This window comes from Lactuca sativa, chromosome 2, assembly GCF_002870075.4.
Source record: "Lactuca sativa cultivar Salinas chromosome 2, Lsat_Salinas_v11, whole genome shotgun sequence".
NCBI lineage: Eukaryota > Viridiplantae > Streptophyta > Magnoliopsida > Asterales > Asteraceae > Lactuca > Lactuca sativa.
Window position 1 is genome coordinate 185,695,856 of NC_056624.2, and position 18,415 is coordinate 185,714,270.

Consider the following 18,415-nt stretch of genomic DNA (forward strand, 5'->3'; position numbering starts at 1 on the left):
ACATTTTTTTATGAAATTAGTATATCTAATTATAGAATTCCTGAAGCCATTTCACTTTTAGCAAACCATGCTTTTATGTATCATTTTTCCAACATCAATAAGAGTATACACTCGAATATTTATGTTGACAATAAAATAGTTTATGGAATTAAAAGAAAATTAATGGACGAGATAAGTATTCTAATCCTTAATGCATATTTTATTTTCTGCAACATGTTACATGTTACCACAACCTCTCAATATACAATAAATCTTCATAAAATAAGTACTCAGAACAAGATAGTTGCAACACTTGGGCATATTTCTCGGTATTGAATTGGTAAACCAAGTTTTTATCCTCTCTATAGTAGGAACTGGAGTTAGGCGTTTGAAGCTTGGTATGTGCCAACTCTCCCTTCTTACTGAAAACCATCATATCACATGCATGTTGATCAATCAATCATAATATTCAAACGCTCACAACTATCTTTTTCGTAATCATCTTTTCTTAGTTCATTAACAGAATTTAAAACAAAAATAACGAAATAAAGTTATGGGACTTTCATTTGATTGGGTTTAGGAAAAGCATTACTTGGCAAATGAGCATGTTCGCTCAGATTACTCATCAATCTTTGCACCAAGGCCCCACAAATACAAAGTTACATTAAAGTTGATAACAGTAAGCCACCAAATAATAGTAGTTATTTCATACAGAAAAACTGGGATTTGATGCTAAAATTGAACTTTTTGCGGATTCAAGAATAATTTTTTTTCTTAATTAAAAAAATTGATCCTGTCACTTAATTAAGTAAACTTTTAAATCTTTCAAGAGACATTTTATTGAAGTTAATTCAATGACCGGGATATTTTTAGTCATCAAGTCCATTCGCTTCCTATAAAATTATGAACATTAAGGTAGGCACATCCAAAATAAGGGAAAGAGGGCATTTTTCTGGTCTCAAATGATATTGAAAATAAAAACTTTCAAACTGTTGTTCCGAAAAATGTTTGGAAACCTAATTGATCAAATATATCTATGGATATTGCTACATGAAACATTTTATTCAAGAATTAAGTTATTACTCAAAAAAGAAGAATTTAAATTATTAAAAGATAAGATGAATTCAGAAGCATTTTATTATAAATATAGCAAATAAAATTTCAGTGTCTAATGGGGACCTTACAATGGATTTGATTTTCTCTTTATATATGTTACAAACATATCAAGAAAAATAATATTGGACGGGTCCTTAGATTCATTTGTGACCTTTGAGGAGCCGTATGAGATGAGAATCTCATGTACGGTTCTGGAATCTCTAAATTTAAATTTTATTCTTTGGTATGTAAAAAGGGAATCAATAAATCAATCAAATTTCAGGAGGTTTCATAAAGTGCTTCTTTAGGAGTTAAACTTCTATTTGTCCATATTTCGAGAAATAGTATCTCTTTGTTACCATTTTCATAAGAATGAATACTATGATTCGCATTTTGAACAAGCATGAATACAGGATCTATAGGATAACTTCCATCTTGAAAGTTATTTGACGCTTTTATAAGATATCCGCAATTCTTCTCTATCTGTAATCCAATAACCAACTCAATGGGTTCCGTCAAGCTAGCTATATGTTGTGTATTATCGAGGATTTCTACATAAGGCGGTAAGATGATATCTTGAGCAGTTACATATCCGGGGCCCCTGACACAAATAGACGCCTCACAAGCTCCATAGAGATTACTTCTCAATACGATTTCTTTTAAATTCATTAAAATTTCATGTACTGATTCTTGAATACCCATTATGATAGAATATTCGTGTGATATTTTCTCAGATTTTGCGCGTGTGATACTTGTTCCTTCGATTTCTCCAAGCAAAGCTCTTCGCATAGCAATGCCTATTGTGTCTACTTGACCTTTCATAAGCGGAGAATATTGTGACAACTGTCAATTTCCAGTCAAGTCAAAGTCAACTAAAGTCAACAAGTCAAGCCGGTCAACTCATCTAAGCCTCGTATACTAGGGTTTTCATTTTGTTTCTTCTTAAACAACTCGCACTCTTAATGCAAAGTATCACTTAGAGTTTTCATGTGTTCGGAAACTCTAAACCCTAATCAGGGCAAGTGATGAAACTACTCGATAAAACATTATTCCTTAACCCTCGGGGGCATATGACAGTCATAACAAGACTTAACGAGGTTTGTGAACCTTGAATTACAGAGCCAAACACTCAAAAAGGTCTCAAAAGAAGTCTCTCTCAATCTCTTTCACTCTATCTCTCCCAAATCTCTCTCTATATGTGAAATCTCTCCCAAATCTCTCTTTGTATGAGAAATCTCTCCAAGAATGAGAAATCTCTCCCAAATCTCTCTTTATATGTGAAATCTCTCCAAGTATGTCAAATCTCTCCCAAATCTCTCCAAGAATGTGAAATCTTGTAACAACAGCAAAATTCAGGTCAAAATTTAAACTTTTATAAAACCGTAATTGATTATACTAAGTGGTAAATATTGTAGCAAGGTTTTCATACATATAAAGAACACAAAAATCCGAGTTATAACGAGGAAGTTATAACCATTCTAAAATTCCCGACAAAACCGGCAACACCGATTAAACGAAAAACGCGAAGTTTCAATACAATAGTTTTTAGCCTTAAGTATCTAAATAAAAGCTATAGATAACATCAAACCGTGAGCGTACATAAAAAGAACGTCCAAATCTGACTTCGTATGAGGAAGTTATGATTTTTCCAAGGTTCGGGTATAGCAGTAGACAGCTAAAAACTCAAAATAGAGCTCGAGATACTTTTGACTAAAACAACCTAAATGAGAATCGAAGGTCTCAACATTAGTAGCGCAACGGCGAAAAGTCTGACGAAAACGGACATAGGATGAAGAAGTTATGGATTTTTAACGGACTTTTCGTGTCCCGGCCCGTTAAAAATAAATAATTAAAAATAAGTTCAAAATTTGCCGATGAAGTCTAAACGAGAGTTGTAGATCATATTTTTAGCTACGCGTGCATATAAAGAACGTCGAAAACGGAGCTCGTATGCGAAAGTTATGGATTTTACAAGTTCGGGGTCCAAAATCCGAGGCTGTCAGGCCCCACAACGTGGCACAAGCTTGCCGCGACCCGGCAAGTGACTGAGGGCGTCCAATCAATGGAAGAGGATAGGTTTGACTCCCCACGACGTGGCCATACCTTGCCACGATGTGGCACACCCCAAAAATGCCCCTATAAGTAGATTTCAAGGGCTCCGAGTTCCATTGCTCAGTTCCTTTCTTTCTCGCGCCGAAACTCTGCGTTTAAGCCCCCGAGACCCTCCCAAAGCCCCGGTTTTCACCTTCAAGTCCCGAAGGAAGGCTTTGTGTTCCCGAGGTCCCCGAGATTCCCGAGAATCCTGAGATTTTTCCCGCGTTTTCAACTCTTCCTGTCGAAGTTCTGCTCGATTCTCCTCTCGACTACTTCAAATCAACCACTTCAATCAAGTGAGTTCATACCCCTACAACCACACTTTAAATGCTTTTTAAATGCTTTTGAAACACTTTTAGGGGGGGGGAATACAAGTAAACACACAACTAAAATCGTGTGAAACATCGATCTTTTTATATACTTTTCATACTGTTGTTTTAAACTATCTTATGAAGTTATTATCATGCAAAACACCTCACAACACAACTTTACCCTCTTGGGGTACAATATGTTTTATAAATAGAAATAGGTTTTATTTATACGTTTGCATACTACATCATGTCAAGAGTAACCATTTCAACTATAGCATGATGCTTTTACAAGAAAACTCAACTCATCATCACGTTTTTGTAACACGGTAGAAAACGAAATCATTTCATACGAACGATTTTCATCATATTACTCGTGAACTTGTTGTTAGCAATCATGTGATGGCATATGGCTTTGTTTGTACCAAACGAAAGTCCTCACCTATAACCAGAGTCTCCTGGAGAGAGAGCGTGACAAGTGTGTATAGATCTATACGGGGCTGACAACTCCGCACCCTGATTGTTAGCTACAGTCCGTCATTAGGGGTGACAAATGTCAACATTAGGTACTGCGTCTAGTATGGTTATGAGGAACTCACAACACGCGGAAACAATGACTCATGCACGTAGTAATACTTAACTCAATCATGCTCGAGGGGTAATAACTATATTCTAGGGTATTATCGGCATGATCAAAACTCTGGTTAAAACACTTCCACAACTAGTTTTACTTAACAATAAAACTATACATCTTCTTTTTAGCATGTCATAATTGCTTACAGGTTACGGTCTTGGTCATTTGAGACTGCATTTCACTTTTAGGAAAATAAGGGATTTTCCTGGTTCAAATACATTCATTTTGTACAATAACGATTTACAACATCATTCTTTTTAGCATGTCATAATTGCTTACAGGTTACGGTCTTGGTCATTTGAGACTGCATTTCACTTTTAGGAAAATAAGGGATTTTCCTGGTTCAAATACATTCATTTTGTACAATAACGATTTACAACATCATTCTTTTGAGCATGTCATAGTTTCTTATAGCTTACAGTCTTGGTCATTTGAGACTGCATTTCACTTTTAGGAAAATAAGGGATTTTCGTGGTTCAAATACATATAATACATACAACAATCTTTCAAACTCATTTCATACATCTAATAGAAAATAAGGGATTTTCTGGAAAACATACAAGCACTTTCGAATGGCATACATTTTCTCAAAACACCACTTATGAACTCACCAACTTAATTGTTGACACTTTTTCTTTGAAATAACTTGTATTCTCAGGGAACCGCTAAGCAGGTTTGGAAATCAACTTTTGAGGATTAACGTGCTGACGTTAATTACTTCTTTTGAAAAATGTTTATGTATTTATCTTTTGAACATGTAACGAATACAATTATGTAAACATTTTGGAAACCTTAATATGTATGGTGGTGTGTACTTTCCTTTCTATGAACTGTGATGATACTGAATATGACGTCCTCCGCCGTTCTGGTTTGGGGGTGTGACAAATCTCTCCCAAATCTCTCTCAAAACATATTTTGATTTATTTTAGTCATTTGGGGCATCCCGACACTTGACTTGGTGAAAAACCACTCAAAACGGGAAGATTCCATGGAAAATTAGGCTTCTGGACCGAAGTCCCTCTATAAGGACCAAGCCCTTCTTGAGCCGAAGCCCCAAGGACCGAGTCCGAAGTCCTCTGGCCTAGCCGCAGCCACCGACCGCAGCCACTTTAGCTTCGGACCGCATCAGACCGCATCGGATCTCGCCTTCGGACCGCAGTCTTGCGACCAAGCCACTTCGGATTTAGGTTGCTGATGACCCAACCCCCTCCTGACTTCGGATTTGCCACTTTTCTACCCGGTTTTCGACCACAACTCCGTTTTAAGCCCGTTTTTAATTATTTTAACGCGAGATTTTCTCCAAAAATCATATTATAACATATAAGACCCTAATTATTCATAATTTAAACATATTTTTATGGAAATGTTTATTTAAGAATAAAATCTAGTGGGTGAATATTTGAGGTGGAGTGTTGACTTTACCTTAGTGTTAGACACAAGCAACCACCCCCATACCCACTACATGACTAACCCACACCTCTCCCCACCATACCTGGTCATTCAAGGGTACTTTCCCCACCATTTGACCAGCCATACTCTTAGTCAAAGGCTGAAAACCCACCCCCTCTCCTCACTCTCACTCATTTCTTTCATTTCCACCAAAGATCAAACACATCTTTTCTCTCAAATTCTCTCATACAATTTCGAGATTTCCAAGTTATTTTTCAAGCTTTCCATCTTCATTTAGTAGGTATCATTACCCTCCTTATGGTTATTACATTCCTTTTACTCAAATCATTGATTCCTTACACAAACTCCATCATTATTGTGTTAGATTCTCAAATCTTCAAGTGATCCTTCAAGTGTTCTTGAGTTGAACACTTCACTTCTTCAACAATCACCCACTGAAATCATATAAGGTGAATTCATACCCCTACATTTTCATGTTTTCTTAAGTTTTTTTTTTTTGTTGGGGGGGGGGGGGGGGGGGGAATACAAATTAAAACACCAAGAACACAACTAAACTTTTTCAACAACTTTCATCAAGAAAGTTTAACTCCATTCACAGACTGTTTTGGTTAACTTAAACATTTTAGTTTTCAAAACTGTATTAGATGCAAATAGTTCAGGTTTATACCTTTAAAATGACTACTTGCACATCTCCATATGATTTTTTTCTATGATTTATGGTGAGTTTTACAAAACTGCCTATCATTTCAAGAAAACATCCAGACCAGTTTGTGATTGTGGTCTGTTCACCCAAGTTGGAGATTACTAAAAATCATGATAAAATTTATGAACAAACTAGACTCATTTTCCAAACCCTTAGAATTTACGGATTCTGATTTGGACCTTTAATGATTTTTCTATGAATTTTCTAAGAATAGAATAGAAATGGTAATTCTAGAAAAATGCTTTCACTTTCATTTACACCTTGTAACTTGTTGAGCAAGGTGTGTAACCTTCATGTGATGATATGTTACTACCATATATGTCGTTTTTTCTTTTCATATAGACATACATCAGTTAACAAATGGACTTTTGCTATATTAAGCATAGTAATTGATAAATTGTTATAAACAAATCTACATCCATTAAATACAAACATTGGTAAACTATGACAAGTATAGTTTGTGCTCACTACCCCAACAAATAATTGATAAACTATAATAGGTATAGTTGATGATTCATTTACATAACCATTGCTTCAAAAATATTATTTAGAACTAGTCTCCCAAGATCAACAGTATAAAAATCAGGATGTGTATAGTTACACATTCGCCTTGCCACGGTCCTCTAAAGTACCTGAAACCATAACTAAAAACTATAATCCAACACTTAATGAGTTTCCCCCAAAGTACCACCATACAATACACATATCATATACAAACAAGCATGCTATTCCAATCAGTCATCGGACTGGAATACCCACGGGTCCACAACCATCGGTCTAGATTACCCTTGGCCCAATCAATCATCTGGAATGCCAATATGCAACAGGTCCATTGAGTCATCGGACAAGAATACCAATATACAACGAGCCCACTCAGTTATCGGAATGGAGTACCATCGGGTCCACTTAGTCATCGGATAGAAATACCCCTGATTTGTTGGCTCACACACAAAGTAGTAAAGTGTCAACCCAACACAATATATCTACATATAACAAATAACAAACAAAATCAACCGACAGATAATCATGCAGCCAGAAATCACAGGTAGTCATACAGATCTACCAGTCTACGCATATCAACAACTATCATATAATCATACAGGTCTATCCCATATTCAGCATACCATAAATCAATGTATAACAGGATATCAATCCAATGGGTCGGCCTTGGTGCCTTCGACCCATAAGTAAAGTGATGAAGACTCACCTCTCAATCTGAACAACAGTTGATGAGGTCCCGACTCCGAATCTCAGCTCTAACTGTCACATATCCATCCAAATGACCAATTCTCAAACACAATACAAAATACTCCTAGGTCAAACTTAGTCAAAATTAGGTAAAAGTCAAAATTCCAAAAAGTCAACCGAATCAATCCAACTGAGTATGCCAAACGTACTCAGCTGTGTGCCCAACGTCCGCGTTGGTTGACCAGGCACAGGCATGTTGACCACGTACGTGCAACGTACGCCTTGTACGCCAAGTGTACGCAACTGGCTGCTAACCCAAATAATTAAGAGCTTAATCATTAAGCCCTTAAGTCCATTTTCCAGATCCAAGTCCAAAATAATATCATTGAACATAAAGTTTCCAACCTTATGGTCTTGCATGGCCATTAAGTGCCCAACACCAAAGATCCTAACCTCTTAATCCGTTAAGACAACTTAAGCCATTCATGAGAAGAAACTAGTGTCCAGTATTATATTTTTGTGACTCAAGAGGATACAAAACCTATGAAAAGACAACTCAAATGGATTAGAGTAACCCCCACTCATAATACCAAGCTTATAGGACCAAAAGAACATAAAATCAAGCCCAAAACAAGATCTGTGTATAACTTCACCAAGCTTAAATGATGATGTGATTCTGGATCTAAGGTGCTTCACTCCTCCAAGATGGTCTCTACTTCCTTCTTTCATCTTCAATGTCATAAAATACACACACGCTAAAAAATGTTCATAAGGTAGATTAGGGTTTGCAATAACGTTTTGAGAGGATGGAGGCTGATGAAAGGAACCAGGTTTGAGAGTTAATGAAGAATCAATAGGCTCCAAACCCCAAATATTAGGGTTTAAGACTTCACCCCGTATGCCTGGCATACGCAAATGTGTGCCCAACGTACGTGGCTCCGCCCCACAATTCCAAAAATGGCAATATTAGCCCATCCCAGCCACAAATATTATATTTGAAGGAACAAAATGTAATAAATCTCAATGTAAGGGTCAAAAGTGAAAGTACCTCAAAACAAGATGTTACAATTCTCCCCCACTTGACCTAGACTTCGTCCTCGAAGTCTGTTGCATTAAATAACTCCGGGTAATGCTCCCGCATCTCATCATCGGGTTCGCAGGTCCACTTAGAGCCTCTCTGATGCTGCCACCGAACCTTTACCAAAGGTATCTCCTTGTTGTGCATGACCTTCATCTTTCTCTCCAATATAGCCACCGACCTCTCAATAATATAATTCAGGCGCTCATCGACCTGAATATCGTCCAATGGAACCACTGCCTCAACATTTAACACACACTTCCGCAACTGAGAGACATGGAAAGTGTTATGGATCTGATTGATCTCACTCGACAAATCTAACTGGTAGGCCACCCTGCCTACCCTGGCTATCACATGGAACGGTCCAATATATTAGGGACCCAGTTTCCCCTTCATCCTGAAGCATATCACACCCTTCCAGGGTGAGACCTTCAATAATACCATATTGTCGACCTGAAATTCCAACTTCGATTGGTGCCGGCTAGAACCCCATGATGAGCAACAATCTCCCTAACATACATATCAACCAACTTTTCGGCCGAAGAGCTCTCTCGAATGGCCAAAAAGTGGGCACTCTTAGACAATCGATCCACGATGACCCATATAGCATCGAAACCCTTAGCAGTCTTCGGCAACTTGGTGATAAAATCCATGGTGATCTGTTCCCACTTCCATATGGGAACCTCCAAAGGTTGCAGCTTGTCATGTGGCCTCTAATGCTCGGCCTTGACCGTCTTATAGGTCAAGCACCTCTCGACATACCAGGCTATCTCCCTCTTCATACACGGCCACCAGAAACTCAATCTCAAATCCTGATACATCTTGGTGGTTCCTAGGTGTATAGAAAAGTGAGAATTATGAGCCTCCTCCAACACTATTTGCCTGATCCCACTAGAAATTGGAACCCAAACCCAACCACACCGGTTCAACAACCCCCGACTATCGGTGATAAACCTGTCGATATCTCCCCCGATCCTCTCTTGTTTCCAGTTTAACTCCCTCTGCCTGAACCTCTCTGAGCAAACCCAAAAGTAGAGAATCAATGGACATCCTCATATACATCTCTCCAACTGAAGATCCAACCGAATTGCGGCTCAAGGCATCCGCTACTACATTTGCTTTACCCGGATGGTAAAGGATCTCGCAGTCATAATCCTTGACCATGTCCGACTATGGTCTATACTTCCTTCTTTCTTCTTCAAAGGCACAAAACACACACACACACACACACACACATCTATATATATATATATATATATATATATATATATATATATATATATATATATATATATAAGCTCAAAAATGCTCACAAGGTAGATTAGTGTTTGCAAAAACGTTTTGAGAGGATGGAGGTTGATGAAAGGAACCAAGTTTGAGAGTTAATGAAGAATAAATAGGGTCCAAACCCCAATATTAGGGTTTGGGACTTCACCTCGTACGCCCAACATATGTAAACGTACGCCCAACATACGTGGCTCTGCCCCATAATTCTAAAAATGGCAATATTAGCCCCTCCTAGCCACAAATCTTACATTTTAAGGACCAAAATGTAATAAATCTCAATATAAGGGACAAAAGTGAAGGTACCTCAAAACAAGATGTTACAATAGCAGTGAAATTAATGACAGGATGATGCATCTAAGTCGTTCAAATCAAATAAAGCACTTTCAGCTTCCTTTGAGACCCTTCTAACACTTTTAACCATAAGCAAGCGCATCACACACCACACACATCTTACATGGTGATAGTCACCCATAGCTTTCATATCTTGATGTTCTTATCCTATACCCTACTTGGTATGAAGCTTGAAAAAAATGATCATACTTGAAGTTAAAATGTATCATGTTTGAAAAATTAGATCAACTTTACATCTAATATTTGTTTAGGTTTGTTTCTTACCTACGAATATTATCAACTTGATGACTCTAGAAGCATTAATCTAAACTAATAAATTATCAATTAAATGAGGTTCAGGGTAAGAACGATTTTCCTGAAAGAGGAATCTTGAGGATGACTAAGGGCAAGACTTTTCAATTTTTTGAAATCTTTGCATCTGCAATACATAAAGATATCATCAATAATTAAACAATAGTATAATAATTAAAGATCTGTTCATAATAACAAATATAAAACCAAATTAGGGATTCAAATACAAGAAATTGTATAGTCTTCATCTTTCAAGAAATCCTAAATTTAAAACAATTACAAACCTAAAAATGAAGAGCTAAAAACTTATTAAGTATAAACAACATATAGAAACAAGAGAAATATACAACTTTAACAATTAGAATACTAAATTAATGTATAAATTGAAATCACCATTTTTCAAATTTTAAATATTAGCAAATTGGTCTTTCATATTACAATAAATTACTAAAACACAAACTATGGATATACCTCTCTCTTGAAGTACACAAACTAATACACAATTTTGAATCCACATACCATTTCTAAAGCCTGAAACAAAACAAAGGAATTAACTTTATCACCATATACATAACTAATCATGTTTCTATGCAATAATAAAACACTGAAAAATAGCAAAGAGACTTACATATCCATCAAATTTCAAACTTAGCACATAACCGACTCTGGCGGTGATCTGAACTCCATTGATTGGGTAGGCACATTTGAGAATGTGTTAGGTGCTCGAAGGGGACATGTGAGAGGCATCTGGCCTAAACCTCCTTCTGCGGTGGGTACAAGTGTTCCGTCTCGGTGGCAGACATAGTCATAGTCACCAACACCACAACCAACATAGATATTCATTAAACTCTTAAAGAATTTGGTATGTTGGTACTTTGTTGTGTTGTTAAGAATTTAATGCATTTCATGATAAATTTTGGTAGTTTGGTATTTTTCTTATTTGTTAAGTGCTTCATTCATTTGTTATGAATTTGGTAGTTTGTTAAATTGTTAAGAACTTAATTGATTTGGTAGTTTGATAGTTTGTTAAATTGTTAAGAACTTAATTGATTTGGTAGTTTAATAGTTTGTTAAACTGTTAATGACTTATTGTGCTTGAGACTTAATTGTTAAGTAATAATATTTTGTTTTTTTAGTTTGATATTTTAACTTATATACTTACTTTGTAGGATGTGGATGTTAACGCTTTTCGTCAAAACCCAACATTTGTGACGGCAATTAGAGACATTATCCGCTTGTTTAGTAACAAAGCCAACAATGCGAGCAACAACGACGATGGAAAAGATGACTAGTATTTCTTGTTTTATGTTATAGATGATGTTATTATGGATTTACTAGGCGAATGTCCACGCGTTGCGCAGTGGGATAATTATACAATTTAATATGGTTATATATGGTTTAATGTATTGTGAATAAGTCATACATAAAACTTGTATGCGATTAAATAGCATGTATATTTTTTGATTTATAAATTTTTTATCATAATAAATAATGAAAATTTTTTACTATTAGTTTAAAATTTTAAATGTAATTTTTATGTACACATTAGTATCTAATGTAATTAGTTGATGATTGATTAGATATGGATTCTCATATGTGGTCGTCTACTTATGTTGAACCTCATAAAAGTACATATTTAACGACTTTTGTTAGTTTACTATTGAATAGAAAATGGTGTCGTATTTTAAGTAAATATAAAAAATCTCATTCTCAATCTATTTTAAGATAGTGACATATTTTAAGTTAATATAAAAAATCATATTCTAGAACTAATGAAAAGAAAAAATGGAGCCAAAATTTTTAACTATAATAAAGTTGATTCCAATTAAAAAGTGGTCAATCGAAGATAATATCATTCAATAAACATCATAAGATATTACGTTATATTCAAATTACAGACATAATTTTTGTAAAAGTCATTCAAAATATATGAGACTATAGTGTCTAATACAACAATGTAATAACCAAATGACCCTAACATATTTTAAATGAAATATAATTATAATATATTATCTATGCAACTAAATTTCTGCACAACATGTGGGATTCGTCTACTATATGGTATTCTTCTAATATATTATATTATAGTATAAACATTATATTTGGAAAACCACTCTGAGTTATATTGTAGTTTATAACATTAAATTTGTGTTGTGTTGTATTTGACATACATTTGTGTATTTATATCTATATTATATATTTAAAACAAATCTTATATAAACATCCAACCTAAATATTCATCTTCAAGTTTTCTTTCTTCGCCACGTAAACAAACTTTTGTTATAAAGCCAAAAATGGAATAAAAGATATTTAATTGTATGATCATGATATATTGTATTTTGATTGGGGTTTGTACAAAACATGCATGATCATATATTATTAATTTATCTCTTGTTTTGGGTAATTCGAATAAGATAGCTTCAAATCCAACGTATCAAACAGATTACCCATTTACTAAAGTCTAAAACCCAAAAACTCAAACATGTTTTAGTACCATACAAATGCATGAGGTTTTAGCAAATATTATCTCATATGAATTACCATTGATTATGTGTGATTAATTATTAAGAAGGTGAAAAGGTTTGGGGGTTTCAAATGCATGAGGTTTTAGCAAATTATTGTGGGGGGTTTCAAATGCATGACAATCAAGGGAAAATGCAAGCTTTATAAGTATGTAAGATTAGATTATGGATCAGATCGACTAGTATTCCATTTTTATTAGATTGTTTATGTAATGTAGTATATTTTGTTTATATTATTGTGATGTTTTATGTAATGCAGATTTCTAGATCATGATTTTTGTATTTGTGTAAATTCTATATTTTTATGATATAAAACAAAATAAAATATAAATTTTATTAAAAGAATCATTAGCGGCGACTGCTTAGCGACGCCTGTAATCAATTGCGGCGACAATCAACTCCAGGAAGCTTTTCCGGAATAACTTTGGCCGGTCACCGAAAAGTTGTTAGGGACGTCCTTTTTTGCGATGACATTGGCTTGTAGCGATGCCGATTATTAGATACGACGCTGATAGCGACGATTTTTTGAGTATTAGCTACGCGATAATTGCGGTGGCGCATTGCAACAATAATACCTTTATTGACGATTTTTGTAATTAAATGTGACTATTTTTGTTGTCGCTAATAGTGACTTTTTTGTTGTGAACCTTCTCCACCCGACTCTTAGGTGTTGTTTGTTTTTCTATAAAAACCTCTTCAAACCACTTATTGCTGCGCGGCGCAGCACACGCGCAACACTTTCCCTCTCGCAGCAGTTTGTTTTTTGGAAGAATTCAGACTACAAAACCTCTGCGCGTGTGCTGCGTGACGCAGCACTTAATTTGCCTCTTCTAACCTCTTCAGCTTTCATTTTTTCTAAGTGTTTTTTTAAGAATTTTTGTATAACTTTTTTTTTTTAATTTTTTTTTAACTTTGACTTTCTTAAATTTTTATTTACGGATGTGACACAATTTATTTTTATAATTTCCACGATTTTTTTAACATGATTTTTTTAATTTTTTTTACCGTTTTATTAATAATATTTTCAATTTCAGTTGTATCTTTTTTAACGTGTGTAATTTTTTACGAACTTTGTAGACAATGTTTGCAATACTTTCTTAATTTTTTTTATTATTTTCTTTTTTAATGTTTTTTAAAATTAGTTTTTTTTTTTTCTAGAATAAAACTATTAGCTTCTTTTACATTTTTTAAAGTTTTTTTTAAAAAAAAAGTTTTATATTTTTGTTTTTTTACATGTTCTTTTTATTATTATTTCAATGTTTTAAAACTAGAATTATTAAATTTCGGTGTTGAGAACTATTTTCAGTTTATAAAATTAGTTTATTTAAATTTCAGTTTACTGCAGCAGTCTACAGATATTAAAAAACAAACATGCTTCTTATTATAGGCTGCAGCCGTTTGTTCCACCTCTTCTGCTACAGAGGATTGCAGAGGTGGTCCGCAGATTTCATGAATTTTCGTTTCGAAAAAACAAACAGCACCTTATAGAAATACTTGATGTTTGAATTTTATCTTTCAAAAGTTAAGATCCATCTCAACCAATCTCATTCGTCCACTTCTTCATGTAATTTTGTTATCTGACCTTTTTTGCATCTGTAATCAACGGTCTGGTATTTATATTTATAAAATTAAAAGAAATGTTAGTAAAAGGGAAATACATGTATAAAAAATAATCCCCCATGAAATAATAACCGAAGAAAAGCGATTAAGAAATAAATAAAGGGAGGGAGAGAGAGGAGTGGTTGTGCACGGTTGGGGAGGGGGGGCGGTGGTTGTGTGGAGATTAGTCGTCTTCAAACATCCCTCCTCTCTCATCTCTTCCACACTGCCATTGTTGTCTATATTTAACATACCAATTCTCCACATTTCCAGATTTTTTTTTCTCTTTTTTAATTTCTTATTGACCACCTTTTCTGCCTTCGAGTTCCTCAATTAATTAGCTTCTCCTTTTCTCTCTCTTTTTATGCATGTATAAAGAGAGATAAAAAGGAGTCGTGTGTTTTATGTTGCTTGTTATCTGTTAATTGTCTTTGATAGCATTAATCATATACAAAGGAGATTGGATTGTTATTTAGGTGAAATATCAAGGTACGTAATCAAATTCTTGTCACTTTTTGAGTTTGTAATGTTATTGATTCGTTTCCACGTTGTTACATTTCTATCGATTCCCAAACTTAGGTTAAACATGCTGGAGTTTTCAGATTTTTTAATAGATTGGTTTATCTCTTCGATCATACATAGTTTTGATTTTGATTCTTGATGTCGATATATAATCATACAAAATATTTATTCGATTGCTATGATTCTGTTCGTAGTGTTTTCAAAACGAGAAATAATTAACACTTTGTTTCTAGAAGTTGCGAGATTTCAATTTCACAATAAACATGGGTGCATGGCTATATGTGCTTATAAGTTGTGAATTGTGATCGATCTTTGACATTTACATTTATACAAAAAAACTGCATGATCGTCGTTACGAATTGAATTCATAGTTTGCAATTATCTGCACCACATTTAGACAATTATCTTGTTCAAATTTCAATACCTGTATTTTGGTTCTTGTATATTGTATGTAATGTCAACTGAATATTTAAGAAGGTTTAATTAGGTTGATTAATGTGGTTCCTTTTCGTACGTATGCAGAAACAAGAGTACTCTTGGGGCAAATCGCATCTAACTAAGCCATTAAGGAATAAAAATGGCGGAACTTAGCGTACAAACAGGGTCATCTCACCCCTTGTTGGCCCATAAAGACCTTTTCCTAATCAATCCTCCGGGAAGCCCATTGAGCACACAAGAGCTTGACAACAACATCATCGACTTAGACAAAGCCAGTCCTCTAGCTCCCGACACTTATGAGCAGTTGTATCTTGATGCCTTTGATGTGCAAAGCTTCAACCACTCTCCTCCAAGACTTTCCAGCGTATCATCATATGCTACTACTCCAGAACCAAAAATCAATAAACCAGAGCTACGCTGTCGTACTGGAGGAGACACTAAGCCTACCACCAAAAAGTCTATAGTTAATAATGTTGAAAGCAAGGTCATGAAGACATTGAATCGTTCTCCAAGTACAAAAAGTGTAACAAGTACTGTATCTTCTCCAAGATCTCCAAGAATCCCAAAGCCAAAAATAAGGAGCAAGTCTTTCCACGAAAACAACCTCCCTCTACCTCTCGCAAGCCCAAGAAAAGTCGAAAAGAGCCCCATTGCTCCCACCCAAACACCACCAACCGGGAAAGAAGATCCGGCATTCTTAGGGCCTTACTTGCTTAAACAAACCAGAGAATTGTTGTCAGCAGGGGAGAATCCAAAGAAAGCTTTGGAATTGGGTATAAGAGCAATGAGAGCATTTGAAACCAATAGATCTCAGAAACCCAATTTGGAATATGTTCTATGTTTACACATCGTAGCAGCATTGTATTGTAGTTTAGGCCAATATTTTAATGCAATTCCTCTTCTAGAACGTTCTATCGAGATTCCAAGTATGGGTGAAGGCCAAAATAACTCGCTAGCCAAGTTTGCGGGGTGTATGCAGTTAGGCGATACATATGCAATGCTTGGATACATCGAAAATTCCATATTATGTTACACAAATGGTTTAGGAATCCAAAGACAAGTTTTAGGTGTAACAGATCCAAGATTTGGAGAGACATGCAGGTATGTAGCCGAAGCTCATATTCAAGCTTTGGAATTCGATGAAGCCAAGAAACTATGCGAAATGGCTCTTGACATTCACAAAGCAAATGGGACAACTGCTTCTGTAGAAGAAGCAGCAGATAGGAGACTTATTGGTCTTGTTTGTGATGCCAAAGGAGAATACGAAGCTGCACTTGAACATTACGTGTTGGCCAGCATCACCATGTCAGCCGCCGGTCAAGACGCCGATGTTGCCGCCATTGACGTGTGTATCGGTGACGCGTATTTATCGTTAGCTCGTTATGATGAAGCTGTTTTCGCGTATCAGAAAGCGTTGAATGTGTTCAAGTCGACAAAAGGTGACAATCATCCATCTGTTGCTTCCGTTTTCGTTCGTTTGGCTGAGCTTTACAACAAAATGGGAAAGTTTCGGGAGTCGAAATCTTACTGTGGAAATGCGTTACGAATTTACGAGAAACCGATGCCGGGGAGCCCTAACGATGAAATCGCTAATGGGTTTATCGAAGTTTCTGCGATTTATGAATCGATGAATGAACTTGGTCCAGCGATTAACCTTCTGAAGAAGGCGCTGAAAGTTTTCGGGAAGGTTCAAGGTCAATTGAGCACCATCGCCGGAGTTGAAGCTCAGATGGGGGTTTTGTATTACATGATGCGGCTTTACAACGATTCGTATGATTACTTCAAGATCGCGGTTTCGAAGCTGAGAGTGGTGGCGGAGAAGAAATCGGCTTTATTTGGTAGTGTTTTGAATCAGATGGGATTAGCTTGTGTCCAGATTGAATTGTTGGATGAAGCTGCGGATTTATTTGAAGAAGCAAAGGGAGTTTTGGAGGTGGAATATGGTCCTCATCATCCGGAGACACTCGGCGTTTACAGTAATCTGGCCGGAACTTATGATGCAATGGGTAGATGGGAAGATGCAATTGAGATATTGGAATATGTTGTGGGGATGAGAGAGGAGAAACTGGGAACAGCGAGTTCGGACGTTGATGATGAGAAACGACGGCTGGCCCAATTGTTAAAAGATGCACGCAGGGACCGAAGCAAGAAGTCTTTGTCGCTTGAATTTCTACTTGAGGGTTAAATTAGTCGAGTATCTCTCTTAATTTATTTAAAAACCAATCCACATATTGATCCAAATGTATGAAATTCCCATGTGCATATATGCAGATGCTTCGTTTTTTGTATATCTGGGGTTGTTTAGGCTATGGCTATGGAGAGCCTTTTAATTGTATCAATGACATCTCAAGGGTAGCAGAAATGGTTCACTTTTCAATCTTTATTGTTGAAAGTTGCTCATGGGATGAAGTTGATTTAAATACAGTAACACAAGATTGTAAGTTTGTTGTACTAATTTGAGTCTGTAGAATAAATTTAACTCCTTTCACTTTTTAATCTTTAGAGCGTGTTCTACAACTTGGGTTTCTACACATTGATTCATGTGTCCTTTTTATGTGATCCAGATAATTATCAAATGCATTAACAAGCAAATAATAATATTCTAATCGATTTGGGATACATCACTTAGTTGACTACAAAACTGTCTCTAGTTTTCACATACAGAATTTACATTAAACTAACAATTAAGATCTCTCTCTGGAAAGCATCCTATGGCAAAAAAGATCACCATCTAAACATATATTGTTACTACTACAATCACCATGCATGGCAGTAATCACATCTGTCATCCCATTTGCTCTTCCTCTTCCCTTCTACTAAATCTCTTCCACAACCAAATTAAAAGGGACTTCAATCTTCATAGCTATACGGACACAAGTCCTTTTACATATCTTTTTTTTATCTTTGATTTCATCA

General features: G+C 35.6%; 2 protein-coding genes across 2 annotated transcripts; one reads left to right on the plus strand and one right to left on the minus strand.

Moving 5' to 3' along the window:
- Positions 1 to 1,315: 1,315 nt before the first annotated feature.
- Positions 1,316 to 1,899, minus strand: LOC122196636 (DNA-directed RNA polymerase subunit alpha-like). The gene has a single exon (XM_052768133.1). The coding sequence runs from the start codon at positions 1,894 to 1,896 to the stop codon at positions 1,354 to 1,356; it is 543 nt and encodes a 180-aa protein (XP_052624093.1). The 5' UTR covers positions 1,897 to 1,899; the 3' UTR covers positions 1,316 to 1,353.
- Positions 1,900 to 14,722: 12,823 nt separating this feature from the next.
- On the plus strand, positions 14,723 to 17,787 carry LOC111876430 (protein KINESIN LIGHT CHAIN-RELATED 2). The gene is made up of 2 exons (XM_023872953.3): positions 14,723 to 15,028; positions 15,584 to 17,787. Exon 2 carries the CDS (start codon positions 15,639 to 15,641, stop codon positions 17,682 to 17,684), a length of 2,046 nt encoding a protein of 681 aa, XP_023728721.1. The 5' UTR covers positions 14,723 to 15,028; positions 15,584 to 15,638; the 3' UTR covers positions 17,685 to 17,787.
- Positions 17,788 to 18,415: the final 628 nt, after the last annotated feature.